Genomic DNA, 20,534 nt, shown 5'->3' with positions numbered 1-20,534 from the left:
ATAAAAAACTATCAACAGAACATGATTGTTCCCAAACTATGCTTGAAAAACGTCATTGAATAAACAAAAACCACGAAGTTGCTCATGGTTCTTAATAGCTATGCTTTTGCGAAGAATCTTTTGCCCTTTGTCGGTACTTAAAATCTACCATTCTATTATAACTAAACTAGAATGATGCAACTTGAACTATCAAGCTTTAACAATCTATTCAGCAGATGCTATACACATTTTTCCAATCAGAGATTTTTTTGTTAAAACTAAAATTTACCCTCAAATACATTCCGATGGCTCGTATTCGCTATGATTTTGGAATGAAACTACTTCTTAAGACAACCGGTATTAAAATTTTTTTTGGCTGTCATTCGTAAATCCTCTCAGTGAGTCAAGTTAAAAACATTTATTTACAGATGCCACTGATTGGTCGCAGGCTTAATTTACGTTGAACTGACTAAACCTCAGAGTCTCATTTATAGGTCACATAGGCATTGAAAGACATACCAAACAACTAAGGTCGGGAAAAGGCTACAGATTGGAGGACGCTTCAGATAGGTAATGACAAAAAATTAATTAGACTAAATCAGGATCAGAGCAACAATTGTATCACGTCATTGCCCAATGCACAACAATATCAAGTTATGAACAAATAATAACAACTTATATCCACTTTTGAACAAACTATCCATTCGAAACGTCGACTATCAACCACCCAATTTAAGTCTGTGTACACTTAATGCCTTCTACCCTCTTGGTAATCGGCGTAAGGTTTCCATACAATATCGACAGTCTGTTTCTCGGATTTGACAACTCCTTGGGCATCGCACTTGATGACCTCATACACTGGCCACGACCTAGCATCTCTGGCATAAAGTGTGGACATACTCACTCTCACTGCTTCGTATGCTTCCTCCATTGTTAGAGGCCTTTTCTTCTCATCAACCTAAACCAGGAGCTAACCTGAGACAATTCAACATTATGAGACCGTAATCAACATTATGACCCAGCGCACCTACCATTATTTAATAGTGCGCTAATTTGTCGACAACGGACAAAGACATTGTTTAATTACTAATTAGAATAATCAGATCTTTGTCGCCATGTACCACACTGCTAGGCCTTTTTTTACATGTATTAAGATACGTTTAGTAGAAGTAAAGAGGTAAAAATGGAGCAAATGGTCTACCTAATTTATTAGGAGCGCTGGCTCCTAATGAACCATTGAGAGTAAAAGCTCTCAAAATACAGCTGAGAGCATCTCCTGTAGATGATTCCTCAAAGCAGATACAACAGATCTGGTTTAACTAACGAAAAAAAGGGTAGCAACAAGTTCCTTGTAAATATTCAATTCTACACTTTGGTTCATTTTATTCACATCAATCGGGAAATGTTCAGAAACAATCATTTTAAGATCGCCACAGTAGAGCAACAAATCACTGTTGACAATTCAATATCATAATGAAACTTGTAATAATCATGGTGCAAAAGAATTCCGAAGGAATAATGAACCCCAAAATTTGGAAATTGGTATCTTTCAAGAAATGACCTTATACCTTTTGTCGAATGTATGGTAGAGCGAAATGAGCCCCCAATCCAGTTGCGACCACAGAGTCCTGCCATGAGTATCCCAACAGGTTTACACAGCCCAGAAGGGGCTGTCCAGTTTGTTTATCAAATCCAGCCACAACTACCTGATTCCATAAAGGATCAATTTTGGACCTGAAACAGTCTCAGATGCCCCAATAATTTAATGAACTGCGTGGACAAAATTTCATTCTCACAACTTTGTCACAGAAGATGTTGCTATTTCTTTCATGATGGTTTCTGGTGCGTAATAAAAGGAGGGACATTGAATACATACCATTATAGTTATAAAGATGCATAAACATCTAAACATAACCGACTAACGTCGGGCGAATTGCTCTGAAACGACCGGCGAGCGGTTGGCTTCATCAGTAGCTTGCCACGATTTAGTGAGGCTAGCTTTAGCTTAATTGAAAGGGCGTGAGGTGAGTGCAGCGGGGTGGGGGCAACGGTGGGAGGGTCTTTGGCTGCACGAGTCCCTTAGGGCTTGAACGATGTGCCGGGGGGGGGGGGGGCTGATGTGGGGTGAAGGTGTGGGATCAATTTCTAAGAACCATCCTTCACACCATAAGTAGAAGTCTCCAAAACAGTTTCTGTTAATCGCATACTTGTGGACTAGCGGGCTGAACGGCTCTAAGAGAACTTAATACAAACTGGGCGCTACCTCTTTATCCCGTTTCTGAAGACGAAAGTCAAATGGGTCAGACGAAAAAGAGTCCGAGCGAAAAATTGCATAAAAGAGACAAACAGGATTAATATATTTACTACAAATTGCTTTTGAGAGCAATTAACAATGATTTCATTAAAAGTGCCTGTTAAGTCATGTATGATAAAAACATTTCTACTATAACTCATTGTTAATGAGGAGCAGAGATGATTACATTACGCCAAATAACAGCAGCTGAAGTGCGGCATCAACAAAAAGAGACAGAAAGAGAGAGATAGTGAGAGATAAAACCTAAACGAAAAAGAGAAGGAAAGAAACCCTTACCGACAGAGAGAGAGAGAGAGAGAGAAAGAGAGATAGGAATATTTTCCATGATGGGATTCGACTCTGCAAGTTTTCTAGCCTTGTTAGCAAAATAAATCATATAGAAAAAAATCAGAAAAAAGCAAAAAATGAAAAAAAAAGTTTTCAACTTCGCAAAATTTTGGAAACAATTGCAAATTTTAACAAAATCTTGCTAAAATTCAAGATATTAATATCTGAAGAACCATTTCATTGTCTCAAGAGACTATCCAGTATCCCTGTTTCAAGCCTGAAATAGTCTCACTGGCTCAAAGATCTATACACCTGGAACATAAAAAATTCCAAACATTTGAAAATAATTTTAAATTTTATCAAAAAATTACTAAAACTCGAGTCATAAAAAATATTGATCAATATTCAATTAACTCTAGAAAATATGCAGCAGCTTATTATCTAACCTCGGAGGAGGTCCCATGGCCCCTGGTGCCGGAAAATAATTCAGAACATGAAAAAATCGCCAATATTTAAAAAAAATTGCTTAACTTCGTGATATTAAAATCTTGAAAAACATTCCATTACATCTATAAACTATGTAGCAACATATTATCAAACCCTAGAGGAATTTCGGAATTCCCATGGCTCTCGAGGCTAGATAAAACTAAAAATGACAAAAAACGACCTAAAATTAAAAAAAATTGCAAGTTTTATAAAAAAAAAATTGCTAAAACTTGTGATATTAAAAAGTTGAAAATTAATTTAAAAGTTGAAAATTAATCCATAAACAGAAAAAACCTGAATAATTACAATGTCACAATATTGAAAAAATAGCAAAAATTTTCAAAAAATGCAAAAATTTGTGATAAAATCTTGCCTTAGCTCTTCAGGCTGAAAATATCTAAAAAACGATAAAAAAATTTTCAAAATTGACAAAAAGCAAGTTTTATCAAAAATTGTTAAAATTTGTGACATTAAAAAAGTTGAAAAACTATTCAATGACCAAAAAAAAATGGTCAGTAACTTATTATCAAACCCATTAGGATGTTTTCTGGCCCCTGGGTCCGGAATGACCTGAATAAGGAAAAATAAACATCAAAAAATTTCACGTTTTGTCAAAAAAATGCTAAAATTCGTGATGTTAAAATGTTGAAACCATTCCATTACCACTAGAAGCTATGCAGTAACCTATTATTAACGCCTGCACGAGGTTCCTTGACATCTAGGGTTGATAAAAATCAAAAAATGTCAAATTTTCAAAAAGCTTGAAAAAAATTACAAAATAGAATGAATTTGCGTGTTTTTAGCAGTAGCAGTGTTCGTCAGTAGCTAGGAACGGGGGGGGGGGAGTGCACCGAGGGCTGATGGTAACAGCGCGGGGGGTGGGCAATAGTGGGGGGGGGGGGGTAAACAGTGGAGGGTGTTCAACTTCAAAGAACCACCCTTCACACAATACGTATAAGTTTCCAAAACAGTTTGAGCTGAAACAGAGCTGAAAGGCTCTTAGAGCACTTAATGACCGCTGGGCGCTACCTGTTTATCCAGTTTTTGAGGACGAAAAGTCAAAAGCGTGAGACGAAAAAAAGCGTGAGACGAAAAAGCGTGAGACGAAAAGACTGACAGGACTAATATAATTGCTACAAACTTCGTTTGCGAGCAATTAATATAGCAAGGGGCACTTTCAGAAAAGCGAACTTTAAGGTTTAGGAATAAATTTGTAATTAAAAGCCACAGCTCCCCCCCCCCCCCCCCCAATTAAAATCTTCAGATCAAAAAGTGATTCCGGCTTGAGGAGCTAACCAAACTTCAGCTAAAAGCGGGTTTCTGATCATTTTGGCACCGCAGACAAGAACATTTTTTCGTTACCAAATAATGAATTTGAAGACAGTCATATTCGTCCACAGGGTTTTGAAATTTGGAATCTACGCTGTCCCCCAATCAAAATTCTGATGATCTCATAAACCTGTGAGGACGAATGCACATTTCTTAGGTAATATTTTGACAGCCTAATAAGAAATTACTGCTAGTCATCACAATCAAAAGGCGGTCATATTCTATCCGGGGAATTAAAATAGATTGTAGTGTTGTACCTCCTGTTGTAGTACACTCTAGTGAGCCAATTGAGCATGGCTTTGGGAGACATTGAGGTGCCATCGGATGCTATCTGGTCATCCAATACCATACTGTTAATAATCTTCGTCACGAACTGCGCATCCGCCAAGTCACCCGCAAATCCAATTGCAACCTGAATATTGGCAAAATTGTGATCCTAATGACATACCAATTTATCGAAAGCGCTTAAAGAGTAGAATATATTGACATATTTTCTTTAATTTAGTTTCCCCGGGGATACCTTTTCAATCGAAGATTAAAAATTACGAAAGGCTGAAATTCATTACTTTCATAATATTTATAATATAATCATATATGAAAATATTCATGTATGAAAAATTTGATTTAATTCATGAGTGATTTCAATTTCATTGAAAATGGTTCAAGCCAATAAACTGTATGCGGTGCTTTTTTTTACAAGAAAATATTCTGGGTTAAATAAACAATTAAAAACAAACATTTTAAATTTCACATTTGTCTTCAGACGATCACATTTTTTTCTAATTTGCGTATACTGCATTGGTTAATGACTACTGTCAGAATTTGTAATATACACGTAGCTAACTTGCCGCCCCCGAGTTCACCGAGTACCCATCTAGGGGAGGGGCTTTCTTTTAATAGACCCTTTTTCATTCTAAACTAACTTTATTTGCAACCCAAAACTTTCGCATATTAAGCAATTAAAATTAGATCACGGGATTGCAAAATGCATCAAAAGCATTTACCATAAAAACAAATTACAGCTGGGACTGATCAAAATTCAAGATGTTGAATAAGAAAAAAAAATGGAAGCAAAAATGTCTATTTAGTTCAAAATTTTCCAAGAAACTCCCAAAAAATTAAAAACGCAAATTTAAGAGCACAAAGGTTTTGGAAAGCTTCGAACAAGTTGTACATTGCATCGAAAAGCTGATTTTTTTAAATAAAAAAAGGTGGAAAAATCAGTCCATTTGGCTCCATTTTGCAATATAAGTTTCCATAATTAAATCAATTCAAAAACATAAACCGACTAACGTCGGAATGACAGAAATTGAGATATTCAAAAATGAAAAGACAAGACTGAAAAATTCACTCGAGAAGTCAAAGAATATTCTAGAACAAAACCGCAAAAACGGTCAAGCCAAAACTTTACATAAATAAGACACACATGCTTACAATAATTGCTTCAAACTTTGTTCGAGTGCAATTAGACAATTGTAAAATTTAGGGCCTATGGATTGGGTCTTCCGTCCTTAAAACAATAACAATGATTGATCAATTTGGCAATACCAGTTTTATCTGAACCAAGATAGGTACGTTGTACAAATACTCTTTACTAACACCACATCGACCATTTCATATTACTTGTTCCGAAAAAGGAGGAACCATATACTCGACTAGTTTTTTTGTTCAGTCAATATTCACCGACCGATAAAATCGTCCTAGAGAATCGACTGTTACCATTAAAAAGCTCTTTTAGCATAGAGCTTGCAATTAAAAAGATTTTGAAATTTCTTTTATTCGAGGAGTTATCAAGGTTTAAAGTTTTAGTGACTATTTCCCATTTGCGTTTGATTTTGTTCACTTTTAGTGTCATTTTAGATCATTTTAACATTTTTGTGTATTACAGTTAAATGAAATTTTTCAAGATAAAATATGGACCAATTTTGTGCTCCTAAAAGACGAGCAGCCACAAAAAGCTAGTTGTAGTTTCACCCGGAAGTTCACAATCCAAAAGATTCGAGTTCAATGGGGGAGCTGCTTTTTTAAATTCTTTGCACAATTTTTTGGTTTTCCTCGTCATTCAAAAATCATTTTCACATTAAGGTTCCATTATTAACGAACCCTATTTAAGGCAAATGGGCAATAGTTTTATTTCCGGGAATGATCGCTCATGGTTCTTGTGACTCCGAAAAACTGTCTTCCAAGATTTTCTGTGTTGGGCCTGCATTTGTTGCCTTTTTGTAGTCCTATGACTTAATCTCGTTGACGAAAAATGCAATTGGTTTCCCAAAGAGGATTAAGTTAACCTATCTATTGCTTTGAATGCATACCTAATAGATGTTAGGACTTCGAAACAATTTTTAAAAACATAACCGGCAGATTGCCGGAAAATAGCCGCCGTTGATTCCAATAATAAAGATTGGGATTGAAAGAATAGAAGATATTGAAAAAAAAAGATTTTTGTACAAAAACAATTTTTAAGTCCGATTTATTTTGATGGCATTTCGTAGTTGAACATAACGTACTTCAGTTTCTTAGAGACAGGCTACAGGGGCTACTATCAATACCAATAAGCATTAGAGATGGTAACTAAGACTTATAGGAACGACGTTCAAATACCGGGCATCTAAAATTGGGCTTTATGGGTTTATCCCGTTTCTACTTCTGACTTCAATTTTTTTATACTGACTCTGTTCATTTTGAATTGCTTTGCTGAGCAACTGATGTTCAAAATCACTTTTAGCAGAATGAGAGAAGAGAGAATCTAGCCTAGAGAAGTCAAAAAGATATCACGCAAAATGTTGAAAAAGCGGCAAAATGAGGTAAAGCGAAACATTTTTTATTCGACGAAGTAAAAAAACATAGCAGGACAAGTCCTGACGAACAATTCAAAGAATTTTCATTGACTAAACAGAAAAACTAGACCTAGAATGGACTATGAGTGAATTGAGAAAACCATTTTTAAAAAATCAGATAAAAAAATAAGAAAAAAAAAACAAAATATCAATGTCAAAATGCCGCATGTGAACAAAAAAAACCACTAGCGAGAAATGAAAATTTCATTCAAACAAAAAACTAGGCCTTGAATGAGCTGTGAATGGATTGCAAAAACCATTTCGAAAAAAATCCGATCCAAAAAATCGAAAAAACAGTAAAAATCAGAGTGAAATTGCCGCATGTGAACAAAAAACCACTACCGAGAAACCGAATTTTTGTTCAAACACCATTTTCGCACTCTACTTTAAAATTAGAGCGAAAAAAATGCACGCCGCAAAACCACTCGCTTTTTCGCTCCATTTCCCGTTTCGGCGTGACCAAAATCACTTCTCCAATTTGACTTCAAACATCATGAAAATGTGTGAACAGATCTTTAAAAAAAAAGACAGCGCCCCAATACAATTCAAATTCTTTGAATTGTAAAAAATAGGAGCGCTATAATAGCTGGCTGAGAAGATGAGGGTGGCTATTAATAAAGAAATAAAATTTACCTTCGTTAAACTCAATTTTAAAAATTTGTAGGTCGGCCCCAGTTATGACAGGTGTAACTGCCTGTTATTAAATCAAAAACTAGACTGGTCGGCGGTATTAACAAATAACTAATAGACTTATGACCTTAACGTTATGAGTTTTGATAATTTTTGATACTTTTTTCAAAAAATTTGTTCTTTTTTGAAATCTTATTACGTTATCGCCATAATGAAAGTTCCCATTTGCGTTCGTAAGTCTTATTTGTACACAAAAGCTTATCAGCAAATTGCTTATTATGGCTTTAAAGGCTTTGACAGTTTTCTCTTGCAGTTTTCTTTTGAACACTCTATTTCTGCCAGTATTTGTTTGCCTTTATCTAGCCTCAAGACAATCTGATTAATGAGGAAACTCATTGCCTTTAAATTGAGATAATTTGGCATTTCCAAAAGTTTCCACTGATTGAAATTTTTAATTAATAACCTCGACGCTTCTCTTGCATTTTTTGATTTTCCGGTTTTCACCTGCAATTCTTTTTCTTTACACAGTCGTACGAAATATTCTGATTAATGACAGATTCTAATAGCTTCTCTGTAAGGAGGTAAAAAATTTTCAAGGCCGTTAGGTGATAGCCAATGGTCTTGATAATTTTGACATTTTCGAAGTTTCCAGATTTTTGAATTTTCAAATGAGACAGAAGTGCACATATACAACTTTTCATTTATATATTATCTGAAAAAGAAACAATTTAAAATTTAATTAATATGCATCATATTAAGATAATAGCTGATAAATTTATTGGCAAATTTCTCGAGAAATTTGCCAATTAAATTTCTCAAAGTTCCCGAGAAATTTGCCAATTAAATTTGAGACAATTGTAGTGTCTCGTAATTTTATCGATGGAAGTAACCATGAGCTCTCTAATGTGGCAGGACATGTTATAATTCATTTAGTAGCTTGGATTTTTAACACTTTTCAACTCAAACATCTATTTGTGTATATTTTTTTTCTAATCTCTTCATTTGGTAGACATTCAAGTCAAAAATGTGAATGAGCGGGGTCGGAACAATATGTGCAAACGCACATTACCGAGCCTCCTTATTCGTTCTATATGCTCTCATTACTTTTTAGAAATTTTAAACTTCAGTTTCGTTTCCGTCAATATCTTGAAAACAAAAAATCTCGAAGCAGTGCATGTCATTCAAAGATCCGTGATTACACGGAAAAATGGAAATTCTGAATGACGCACATTTAACATTGTCAAGGTTTCAGTCTAGAACAGCAGTTCCAAATTTCTTCAAATCATTCGTTTGCTTATTCATATTACTAAACGCTAAATCTTTCAAATGCAAAATGCTACGAATCCAAAACAAGAAAGGATTATCAACTTTCAATAAGTTCTGCGTCTATAACGCTAAACTCAAACAGCGACTCGGGTAACTGGACAGATTATTCAAGTGTATTCACATCGTCCTCAGGTTATAAAACATTTAGGATACCTTCTGTCACTGGAAGAGCAAGAAATGTATTTTTCATTGGAGGAAAGATGATTAAATTTTAACAGAACCACATTCTTTTCAGTTATTTGCAGGCCCCTGACAGCTTTTGCTGATATCGGTGCTGTTCTCGCAATTATTATGTCGGCTTAAGTTTCCTACCGCTGATAAAGGATCTGTTAAAAAATACATTGAAATCTAAACCAGAAAACATAGCTCCAGCTTTTTCTGAGAGCGCTGGTTTTATGAGATGGGGTTTAATGGCATTTAAGAACATTGAAGCCAGAATCCTATCGATGTTCATTGAGTTTAACTAAAACAACTTTCCCGTATTAAAGTGTACCAGCAGCATACCAATTATGGGTGAAGTCTTGATCCTCAAGCTGATCAATGAAAGAAACCACGGCTCGATACATTGGCATTGCAGATGGATTCATCACTGCTCATTTTACAAATTGAAGCAATATTATAGTAACACAAAACAACTAACACTACACTTCTTTAAAAGGACATTTTAATCTTTGTTGTTGTAGCTGTCGCAGAGAGCTGCGATTCGCAGGTAATTTTGGCGGGATACAGGCGCTTGTTGCCGTTGTTAACTGGTCCACATACAATAGTAGAATTGAATGACTGCCTATCCACAACTTTCTTGTGGTGCGGCGACTTTTCTGCATCTAAAAAATGGTGAATGACATACGATCCCCGTGTTAGGGGGACCAGGAGGGGTATCGTCAGCGTCAGAGGAAAGGGGCAAGGAATGCCTCTATTGGTCTTTCCCGCAAGTCAATCAAATTCAGGTCCGTGTTCTTACTGCAGTTGAAAATGTGATTTATGTGGTGCTACATCACATTTGGGACAGCGGTTAGCAACATTTCCACAGATCTTACTCAAGTACGAGTTTAGCATGGGACACTACCCAGTTATCAGTTGTGCTGATTAGATACGTGCAATTCGAGGCAGCGTTTGCTCTTCTTCTGCTACCTTTGATGGATGTGTACCTAGTTGCTTGCTGTCTTTGTTCAACTGAGTATGGACCGTGTGTCGATAAGTACTTTTGAGCGGATTTTTGTTCTCCTTGCAATTTAAATGCTCTTTATTATTTGTGTGTTGTTTCACGCGGTCCCTATAGGTTTCATTTAGTGTCAGTCTCATGGGACGAAAACTGGTTGCAAGAGGTTGTTTTATGATCAGGACGATGACGATGATAACTGCCGGCTAGAAATAGCTCTGCTAATATTTCTGTGTGAGCTTTGACAGTCGGCAATTCACCCTAATTGTGTACGTGATTGATGTCGGACATTTTTACACAGCCAGTAATTATGCGAAGAGCAATGTTTTGTTGCGTTTGCAGATGGCTCATGTTTGTATTGCTGATTGTGGAAGCCCAGACGGGAGCACCGTAGTTCAGGATGCTTTGACCGAGAGCTTTGTAAGTCACTGAGAGTGTCTCCTTTGTGCAGCCCCAGTCGTTACCAGCAATGTTTTTCAGTATGTTACTGCGCTTTTGTAATTTCTCTTTGTTGCTCCTTCATGTTATCCAGAATTGAGCATCCTATCAAAAGTAACACCGAGTACTTTGACTTTGGACTTTACTGGTATTGGTGAGTTGTTGATAGTGAGGTGTGGGTCAAAATTGGCCACCATATTTCGGGTTATGAACACAGTTGCACTTGATTTTTTCAGCTGATAACTTAAAATTTCTTGATTCTAGCCAGTCGTGTAAAGTATTTAAAAAAGGAGCAACCATGTCATAATTTTCAAACTATGGGTGAGATGTAGTTGAAGTGATATCAGCGTAAGACGTGATGTTTCTATCTTTCGGGGGTAGAGGCAGATTGCTCATGTAGATGTTGATCAGCATTGGCGATAATACACCTCCTTGGGGGACACCCTGTTCGACTTTTCTTCACTATGATTATTTTTAATGTTATGTTATACGTAAGAAAACCTAACCTATAAGAATGAAGCAACCCATCTTAGTGATATTTGGTAAAGGTGCCTCGATTATGTCTCTTAGTAGTAGATTGAGATCAACCATGTCGAAAGCGACGGTTAGGACTAAGGCTGCTAGTAGAGTACGGATGCAGGGTTTCTTTTGATTAAGGCCTTATGGTATATTGTTGGAGACAATATTAAGAGCCGTTGTTGTGGAATACTTAGGTCTAAAGCTATGCTGATGTTCTTTAAGTGCATAGCACTTAAACACTATTCATTCTATTTCCAGTTTCCTGATTGTTCTTAGTGTACTTCTTTTCTGTTTTTCATTTTTCCTGGGGTGTGGAGTGTATTGTTGGTTAAACTTGTTGGCGCATTTCCTTGGACCATGGTGAGGAGTAATTTTTAAGGGTCAAAGTACATGGCTCTGTTTGCATGTGGTTTAGCGTTACTTGACGAAGGTCCTTTTACTGCGCTTCGGAGTTTAGAGCTTTTGCGCTTTTTAACTTTGAACAATTTTGTTTATTTCATGGTTTAGTTGCGTTATTTTGGGGTCCCCTGGATACTTTCTTTGAATTTCGTCTCTTTTCAAAAAGCTTTTTTGCTTCGCTGGTAATATTGGCAACCACTCTCATAATTCTTTCTTGTGTGTTATAAAATATTTAGGATACCTTCTGTCACTGGAAGAGCAAAAATTGTATATTTTTCATTGAAGGAAAAATGATTAAAATTTAACAGAACCACATTCTTTTTAGTTATTTGCAGGTCCCTGACAGCTTTCGCTGATATCGGTGCTGTTCTCGCAATTATTATGTCGGCTTAAGTTTCCTACCGCTGATAAAGGATCTGTCAAAAATTACATTGAAATCTAAACCAGAAAACATAGCTCCAGCTTTTTCTGAGAGCGCTGGTTTTATGGTTTAATGGCATTTAAGAACATTGAAGCCAGAATCCTATCGATGTTCATTGAGTTTAACTAAAACAACTTTCCCGTATTAAAGTGTACCAGCAGCATACCAATTATGGGTGAAGTCTTGATCCTCAAGCTGATCAATGAAAGAAACCACGGCTCGATACATTGGCATTGCAGATGGATTCATCACTGCTCATTTTACAAATTGAAGCAATATTATAGTAACACAAAACAACTAACACTACACTTCTTTAAAAGGAATTTTTAATCTTTGTTGTAGCTGTCGCAGAGTTGCGATTCGCAGGTAATTTTGGCGGGATACAGGCGCTTGTTGCCGTTGTTAACTGGACCAGATACAGTAGTAGTATTGAATGACCGCCTATCCACAACTCTCTGGTGGTGCGGCTACTTTTCTGCATCTACAAAATTGTGAATGACATACGATCCCCGTGTTAGGGGGACCAGGAGGGGTATCGTCAGAGGAAAAGGAATGTGGATTATTCTGTGCAGTGTGGTCCTGTAAGACTGATGGTATTAAGTCCAGCCATTTGGCTACCTCTATTGGTCTTTCCCACAAGTCAATCACATTCAGGTCCGTGTTCTTACTGCAGTTGAAAATGTGATTTATGTGGTGCTACATCACATTTGGGACAGCGGTTAGCAACATTTCCACAGATCTTACTCAAGTACGAGTTTAGCATGGGACACTATCCAGTTATCAGTTGTGCTGATTAGATACGTGCAATTCGAGGCAGCGTTTGCTCTTCTTCTGCTACCTTTGATGGATGTGTACCTAGTTGCTTGCTGTCTTTGTTCAACTGAGTATGGACCGTGTGTCGATAAGTACTTTTGAGCGGATTTTTGTTCTCCTTGCAATTTAAATGCTCTTTATTATTTGTGTGTTGTTTCACGCGGTCCCTATAGGTTTCATTTAGTGTCAGTCTCATGGGACGAAAACTGGTTGCAAGAGGTTGTTTTATGATCAGGACGATGACAATGATAGTGAGTGTGGGTCAAACTTGGCCACTCGGCTCCAGGTTGCGAACACAGTTGCACTTGATTTTCAGCTGATAAAAAGCTTTCTTGATTCTAGCCAGTCGTGTAAATTATTTAAAGAGGGAGTTATGTCACGTAATTTTTCAACCTGTGGATGAGATGTAGTTGAAGTGATATCAGCGTAAGACGTGATGTTTATATCTTTCAAGGTTAGGGGCAGCTTGCTCGTGTAGATGTTGAGCATTGGCGATAATACACCTGCTTGCGGGAAACCCTTTTCTACTTTTCTTCACTATGATTATTTTTATTGTTATGTTATACAAAGGAAAACCTGCCCTGTAAGTATGAAGCGACCCATCTTAGTGCTATTCGGTATAGGCGCCTCGATTATGTCTCTTAGTAGTATGTTGTGATCAACCGTGTCGAAAGCGGCAGTTAGGTCTAAGGCTACTAGTAGAGTACGGATGCAGGGTTTCTTTTGATTAAGGCCTTATGGTATATTGTTGATCAATACAGACAATATTGAGAGCCGTTGTTGTGGATTAGGTTTAAAGCTATGCTGATGTTCTTTAAGTGCATAGCACTTAAACACTATTCACTCTATTTCCAGTTTCCTTATTGTTCTTAGTGTACTTCTTTTCTGTTTTTCATTTTTCTTGGGGTGTGGAGTGTATTGTTGGTTAAACTGTTTGACTCATTTCCTTGAATCGTGGTGAGGAGTAGTTTTCTTAGCGTCAAAGTATATGGCTCTGTTTTGAAGTGGTTTAAGGTCACTTGATCAAGGTCCTTTTATTGCGCTCCGGAGTTTAGAGCAGTTACCTTTGTGAGTAAGTGTTTGTACAAACTCGATCAACCTTTTGACTTTGAAGAAGTTTGTTTATTTCATGGTTTAGTTGCGTTATTTTAGGGTCTCCTGGATATTTTATTTGAATTTCGTCTCTTTTCAGAAAGCTTTACTGCTTCGCGGTTAATATTGGCAAGCACTCTTAATTCTTTCTTGTGGGATATGCCTGCCAGCCGCTGCATTTATGGCTTTCCTGAAGGTCTTTTCCGTGGGGCAGAGATTCATTGGCCTTTGTTGTTTCTTCAGTTTAGTTCAATGTCGTCTTTAAAACTAGCCCAGTCAGCTTTGCAAAAGTTGATGAAAATTTTTTGTGGTGTGTGTGATGAGGTCAAAGGTGATGGATAGAACTATTGATAGATGGTCTGAGCCTAATCCGTACTCCGTACGCCAGTCGATGATCACCGCTATGCTTGAGCTAGCGAGACTGATATCCGGGGCGCTTTTACAAGAATCGGTTACTCTAGTACTGGCCTTTTCGTTGAGTACTACATAATTAGAGAGGTCTATTTTACTTGCAATATTTTTTCCTCTGGTCTTCCGCTGGTTTCGAGTGCCAGACAGGGCTATGAAAATTGAAATCGCCGACAATAATGCATTCATCTAATTCAAATAGTTTACTGATTGATGTCTTGTATCCTGCATCACAGCTAGACGATGTTGGTTTGTAGGTGTTCACTAGTTTGATGTTATTACCACCTGCGGTGAGTTCTATAGCTTAGACTACAATGCGTTTGTAAGAAGTCTTAAGTTTAAAATCTTGAAGCAGAATTGTGTCCTTAATGATAAAAGCTACCATTCCACCTGTGCCTCTTTCTTTTGGCCTATTTTCTTGGATTATGCAGTAGCCAGGGGCTTTTGAGGGTAGATTTTTCATTCAGGTTGGTCTCCTGGATGGCAGCTATTTGGATTTTATTGCTCTGCATCAAGTCTATGATGTTGTCTAGCTTTTGTTTGAGACCATGACAATTCAGGTGAAGAATGTTGAGGTGTGTGTTGTCGTGAGTGGGAAAACTTTACCAAAGAACAGCGCTTACAGTCGAACTTGTTGTTCCATGGCTTTATGGAATGTAAGTTGGTGCAAATCAGGTGTACCCACCCTCCTCGGCCAAACCAGAAGCCGTAGATTCCAGTTGCTACGGTGAGAAATAGCACAAGGCGTTGAGCCGGGGTTTGTTTCAATGCCGCCGAGGATGAGAAGCAGAGCAAATATGTTTCCCAGTCAATAGCATACTAGGGACCAGAGAGACTGGGCTTGCCTAATCCCGCCGCAAAAACCCCTTTCCCGCAGTCTGTGACAATGTGTATGGATCCTTGGAGAGGTTCCTGCTGGTAGTTCTGCCGCGTAGAGACGTCCATACTTGAGAACCATTTTCAATCTTTAAAAGGTATATTTGAATTGTATTACCATAAAACAAAAATTCTGGTTCTTCATTTACAATTTAAAAAACATAACCGACTAAACGTCGGAAGAATTGCTCTTGAACGACTAGTGGGAGCTCTAATCAATTGCAGCCTGCTTCAGTCGGGGGGGGGGTTAGCCTAAATGGGACTAAGAAGTTCTATAGTGGGCTTCAAATAACCACATTAGAGGTTAACATATACCACTATTAAGATTTAAAGTTAAAAATGACACCTGTTTCGGCGCACTTTTTAGTTGACTTTTAGTATTAAATTGCCGCCAATTGAGTTCAGCTGCTTGAAATTGTGATTGAGAGAGAATTTTAGATCACGCGAAATGCAAAAAGTCAAGGGCGTAAAAGTCACTCGAAAAGTCAAAACCGTCAAGCGAAAATTTTGCATAAAAAAAGACACACACGTTTACAATAATTGCTATGAACTGCGTTCAAGAGCAATTAATCACTTCATGAACTTCGGTTTTATCTCTATTCAATGCAAACATATTTTTTCATACAATTACCGATTTTTTGGAAAATGCTGTTGGTTTTTGTTATAAGTTCCTTGTCTGTTTTGGAGTGAGATATATTACATGTCATTTGTGAATTGTAAAACTTTTTCGCTTTCACTTTTTCGGAATAGTTAAAACACTCAAGTGCACATTTTAAAATGCCGGAAGTCTGCAGTGCCAGAAGTTAAAATGCCAGAAGTTGCTACTTAGCTAAAGTTGAATTTCGTTGACGTTCGTCATTTTAAAACTTGCGCGTTTCGTGTTTTAAGCATGGTTAAGTGACTGCAGAAGTCACTTCGAAATTCTGACTTAATAAACGTCAGAAGTTCTCAGTGACTTCCAGCAGAGTCACTTAACCATTACATGGTATGCTGTAAAAAAATTGGAGCCCCAATGACTGTTCCGCGAGGCACTCCATGGATAATTATTTCTCAATCTGAATATATGATTCCGTTTTTAACGCATGGTTTTAGTAGTGGTAAACGCTTTGCAGACATCCCTATTGGTGTGCGCATATTAAACAAGATATCACATGCAAAAGCAAAATTGGGGCCGTCTTATTGTAGCAGATCAATTTTCTTACTTGCTCATTAATTTGGTGCAGCCGCGATACATCTCGTAGCTTTGCCATGCTTCCAAATGATCCAAGCGTATCCGCAGCAATTAGAACTCCACTGTCATACTTAACTGCTATCACTGACGCCCCCGTCACATCCGGGCTAAGTGTTTGTGTTCTAGGATTATCTGCATACGCCGAGGGAGGTTCAGAGGCATTCTTGAAATCCATCATTTTCAAACAAATCTGAAAGAGTAAAAAAACCGAGTGGAAATGTATTAGAAAAGTCGGATCTTTTCCGTTTGTGCCCCCCCCCCCAGCTTAGTGGGCGCATATTATTTGCACCCCCCGACGCACGTGCGATATTTTTACATAATGATTTACTATGTAATGGCACGTGCTCTGTAACTGGGGGGGCGCATAACGTACTGGGGGGGGGGGGGGGCACAAACGGAAGATCCAAAAAGTCTTTTAGATATAAAATAGATTTAAAAGAACCAAAATGTATCTTGAAAGTTTTTTTCAAATTGATACCTTCAGATATAAAATTAGATTCAAAAGAACACATATGTATCTGATGCGGTACTTGTTAATGCTAGATATAGAGAAAACATGGGTACATAAAATTTCATAATTGAATTAACTTTTTAAGAACTGGCATCTATTATTTTGCCCCCCACACTGTTTTTTACACCCTCCAGTTACAAATTATTTGTTATATCGCACGTTACTATGTAATAAAAAATCACGTGCTCCTGGGGGCGTAAAAATATAAGCTCACTTGGTAGTAGTAGTAGTAGGTCAGGTTTGCGGCTTCATGCCGGGGGTGTTGTTAGTACCCCGTTTGTATCTTCAGTGGACAATGAGTTTGTTATGCGGGTTGCAGTTTCTACAAAAACAGTATACTCCAGGTGCATAGTAGTAGTAGTAGTAAAAGACTTCAATTGACCAAATTATGGATTTTAATACAACACATCAGTATGCATAAGTTATGTTCATTGTATTGCTTTAGAAAGAAATTCCAGTAGGTTCTCGTGATTCTACCTTTTCTCCCGATTGGTTGTTGCAGGTTGACCGATTTCGATACAATGTTAAAAAGAAATGCTACTCTATGCCAAAAGTTTTCATCGGTTTTATGTAGTCTGTTCTTCTGTCTTACAATCTCGCTGTCCGTGCTTTGTCTTGTTCTCTCGTTTGCCTTGATATTGATGAAATTGCTTATTTCGATGTTCCATGTACATTAACAGACTTTGGAGTTCAGCGTAGAGTGACAATTGTAATCTGTTTCTGTGAGTCACTTTTTGTAATCAGGTTCAGACCAGCATATCCATTTCGTGGAGTTTTTTTGCAATTTTTCAATTAGCCTCAGGTCTGTTTTACTCGGATACCACACCTGACAACCATACATGATTATGGGCACAATTTAGCCGATGTAAGCGTTGAGCCTGGATTTAATGGGAGTGGACGATGACAGATTTAGATTTAAAAAAGGATTGTCAATTTAAAACTTTTTTACGAACGTTTTCGAACTCTGAGTTCGTCGAGATGTTATAAACAATACAAAATGCTAAAATGAAAAGCCAGAAAATAAAATGCCAATCACGAAAATCAATCATTCAGGAAAATTTAAAACGAATTTTTACATATCTACAATCGTATATACAAAAAATTTACATCTGAGTAAAAATAGATTTTCGACTTGATGTAGCAGATGCATATCGACATGTTTTTTAGTTAAAAAAACCTACATATATTGCTTTAAACTTACTTTGGTTTTTTAAAGTTGACATTTTTGTTTCTTATCGTGTCTTTCAAGTTGGATTTTTATCTCCAAACTAAGCTTTCAGTGTCAATTCTCGTGTCCGGTATTCGTCAAGCGTGTTAATGGCTGGTTTCAATGTTCTCATATAGAGCGCTTCTAGTGTCATTAACTAAGATTGGCTGCTGCATTGGTCTAATATCTTCCACTGGAAAGATGTTTTATAACCCCTGCGCTCGATTGCAAGTACTCCCATCGGTGAGTCCGCCTTGGCATGCTCGTAATGCTTTAGACTGACGCCTGTTAACATTTTCATTCCAGTTTAGAGTGTCTTTTACAATGATTCTCAAATTCTTTTGATTTCGTGAAACTTTCACATTTTTATGATTCATTTGGACACAGGAAGCTTTTTTGAAATTCAGTATGTTAAATTTGCTCTCGTGAAGATTCATCCCATTTACTTGACACCAGTTGAAAAGGCTCGCTATGTCATTTTCAAGCTCAGCAGAGTTGTTAGCATTCAGCTTGAAATCGTCTGCATACACGAAACAGGTACTGTGTTCAATTACTTCTGGCAAGTCGTTGATGTGGGCTAGAAAGAGCAGGGGCCCGAGAAACAAGCCTTGCGGTACTCCACTAGTGACATCCCGTTCATTCGATAAACACTCGTCGACTCGGACCTCTTGTCTTCTGTAATCGAGATAATCCGCAATTATCACTAGCGTTTTTCCCCTGATTCCCAGCAGTTCAAGTTTCATTATTACTCTGTCGTGTGGAACTTTGTCGGATGCTTTCTCAAAGTCTTAGTAGAATACAGTTAATTCCTCGGGCAATTTGGTGTCATTGTCTCTGTAAATTTTGTCGAGGAAGCAGATAATTCGGTCTATGCAAGATGGGAGTTGTCTGAAATCAAACTGGGAGTCATGGAGAAACTTGCGGATTGCATTGTGGAGGCAGTCAAAGACAATTTTCTCTAGAACCTTGGAGGGAAAGGACAAGCAATTTATCGGGCGGTAGAACATGATGGCAGCTTTATCACCTTCCTGGTGCAATGGAGCATTGACACTAGTTTTCCACTTTTCGGGGAACTTTCCCTTGTTCAAACTTGTCTTAGAGATGAGAAATTGCGATTTGCTTAGCGTCGGTGCCAGTTTTTTCAGGAGATTTTCTCCGATGCTATTGGCTTCTTTAGCTTTCTTTACATCTAATTTCGTCATTATTGCCTCGATTTGTACTACTGTTCAATCTATTTTGTTTAGTCCGTTGCCCGCGAAACCATTAACCGGCAACACTGCCTTGAGCAATGTCTTTGTTTTAATTTCCACTCGCTTAAAACCGATGACTGGCCTCACGCTTGTGAAACCTATCTTCCTGTTCGCTGCCAACGGAGCCGATACAAGGATTTGTATTGTGAAACCAATTACCGGCTACACTATCCGAACCACTGATCTTGCTCTCGTCAGCCTTGGGATTAAAAACACTTTGAAAAAATCATTTATAGAGTGCAGTTTTTTCAGTGTTGTTTGTAGATTTCTCTTTCGCCAGGTACATTTCATCATTTGTTAAGAAAATGTCAAGTTGCTTAACGCTCCTTATTTGATCTTTAAATCTGAAAGTTGGTTCGAAGTTATTGTTTTGGTTTAGGTGAAGCCATTCGTTCTCGTAATCGCATATAGATTACGTGTTGGAAAAATTTGTGCTTGGAAGGTTTATGTCACCAGTTAGTATTACAGACCGACTTTCAAATGATCCAAGGATTTGCCATGCTTCCAAATGATCCAAGCGTATCCGCAGCAATTAGAACTCCACTGTCATACTTAACTGCTATCACTGACGCCCCCGTCACATCCGGGCTAAGTGTTTGTGTTCTAGGATTATCTGCATACGCCGAGGGAGGTTCAGAGGCATTCATGAAATCCATCATTTTCAAACAAATCTGAAAGAGTAAAAAAACAGAGTGGAAATGTATTAGAAAAGTCGGATCTTTTCCGTTTGTGCCCCCCAGATTAGTGGGCGCATATTATTTGCACCCCCCCGACGCACTTGCAATATTTTTACATAATGATTTACTATGTAATGGCACGTGCTCTGTAACTGGGGGGCGCATAACGCACTGGGGGGGCACAAACGGAAAAGATCCAAAAAGTCTTTTAGATATAAAATAAGATTTAAAACAACCAAAAAGTATCTTGAAAGTTTTTTTCAAATTGATACCTTCAGATATAAAATTAGATTCAAAAGAACACATATGTATCTGATGCGGTACTTGTTAATGCTAGATATAGAGAAAACATGGGTACATAAAAT

General features: G+C 37.6%; 2 protein-coding genes across 2 annotated transcripts; both read right to left on the bottom strand.

Moving 5' to 3' along the window:
* Nucleotides 1-550: 550 nt before the first annotated feature.
* Nucleotides 551-16,746, bottom strand: LOC142354495 (proteasome subunit beta type-4-like). The gene is made up of 4 exons (XM_075406811.1): nucleotides 16,496-16,746; nucleotides 4,633-4,787; nucleotides 1,548-1,713; nucleotides 551-937 (listed from the first exon to the last, which is right to left on the bottom strand). Exons 1-4 carry the CDS (start codon nucleotides 16,700-16,702, stop codon nucleotides 728-730), a joined length of 738 nt encoding a protein of 245 aa, XP_075262926.1. The 5' UTR covers nucleotides 16,703-16,746; the 3' UTR covers nucleotides 551-727.
* A 2,284-nt stretch (nucleotides 16,747-19,030) lies between these two features.
* LOC142354563 (uncharacterized) lies at nucleotides 19,031-19,444 on the bottom strand. The gene has a single exon (XM_075406885.1). The coding sequence runs from the start codon at nucleotides 19,442-19,444 to the stop codon at nucleotides 19,031-19,033; it is 414 nt and encodes a 137-aa protein (XP_075263000.1).
* Between the last annotated feature and the right edge of the window lie 1,090 nt (nucleotides 19,445-20,534).

Source organism: Convolutriloba macropyga, chromosome 15 (assembly GCF_964194025.1).
Source record: "Convolutriloba macropyga chromosome 15, txConMacr16.3, whole genome shotgun sequence".
NCBI classification, from domain to species: Eukaryota; Metazoa; Xenacoelomorpha; order Acoela; family Convolutidae; genus Convolutriloba; species Convolutriloba macropyga.
This window is presented reverse-complemented; position numbering and strand designations above follow the sequence as displayed.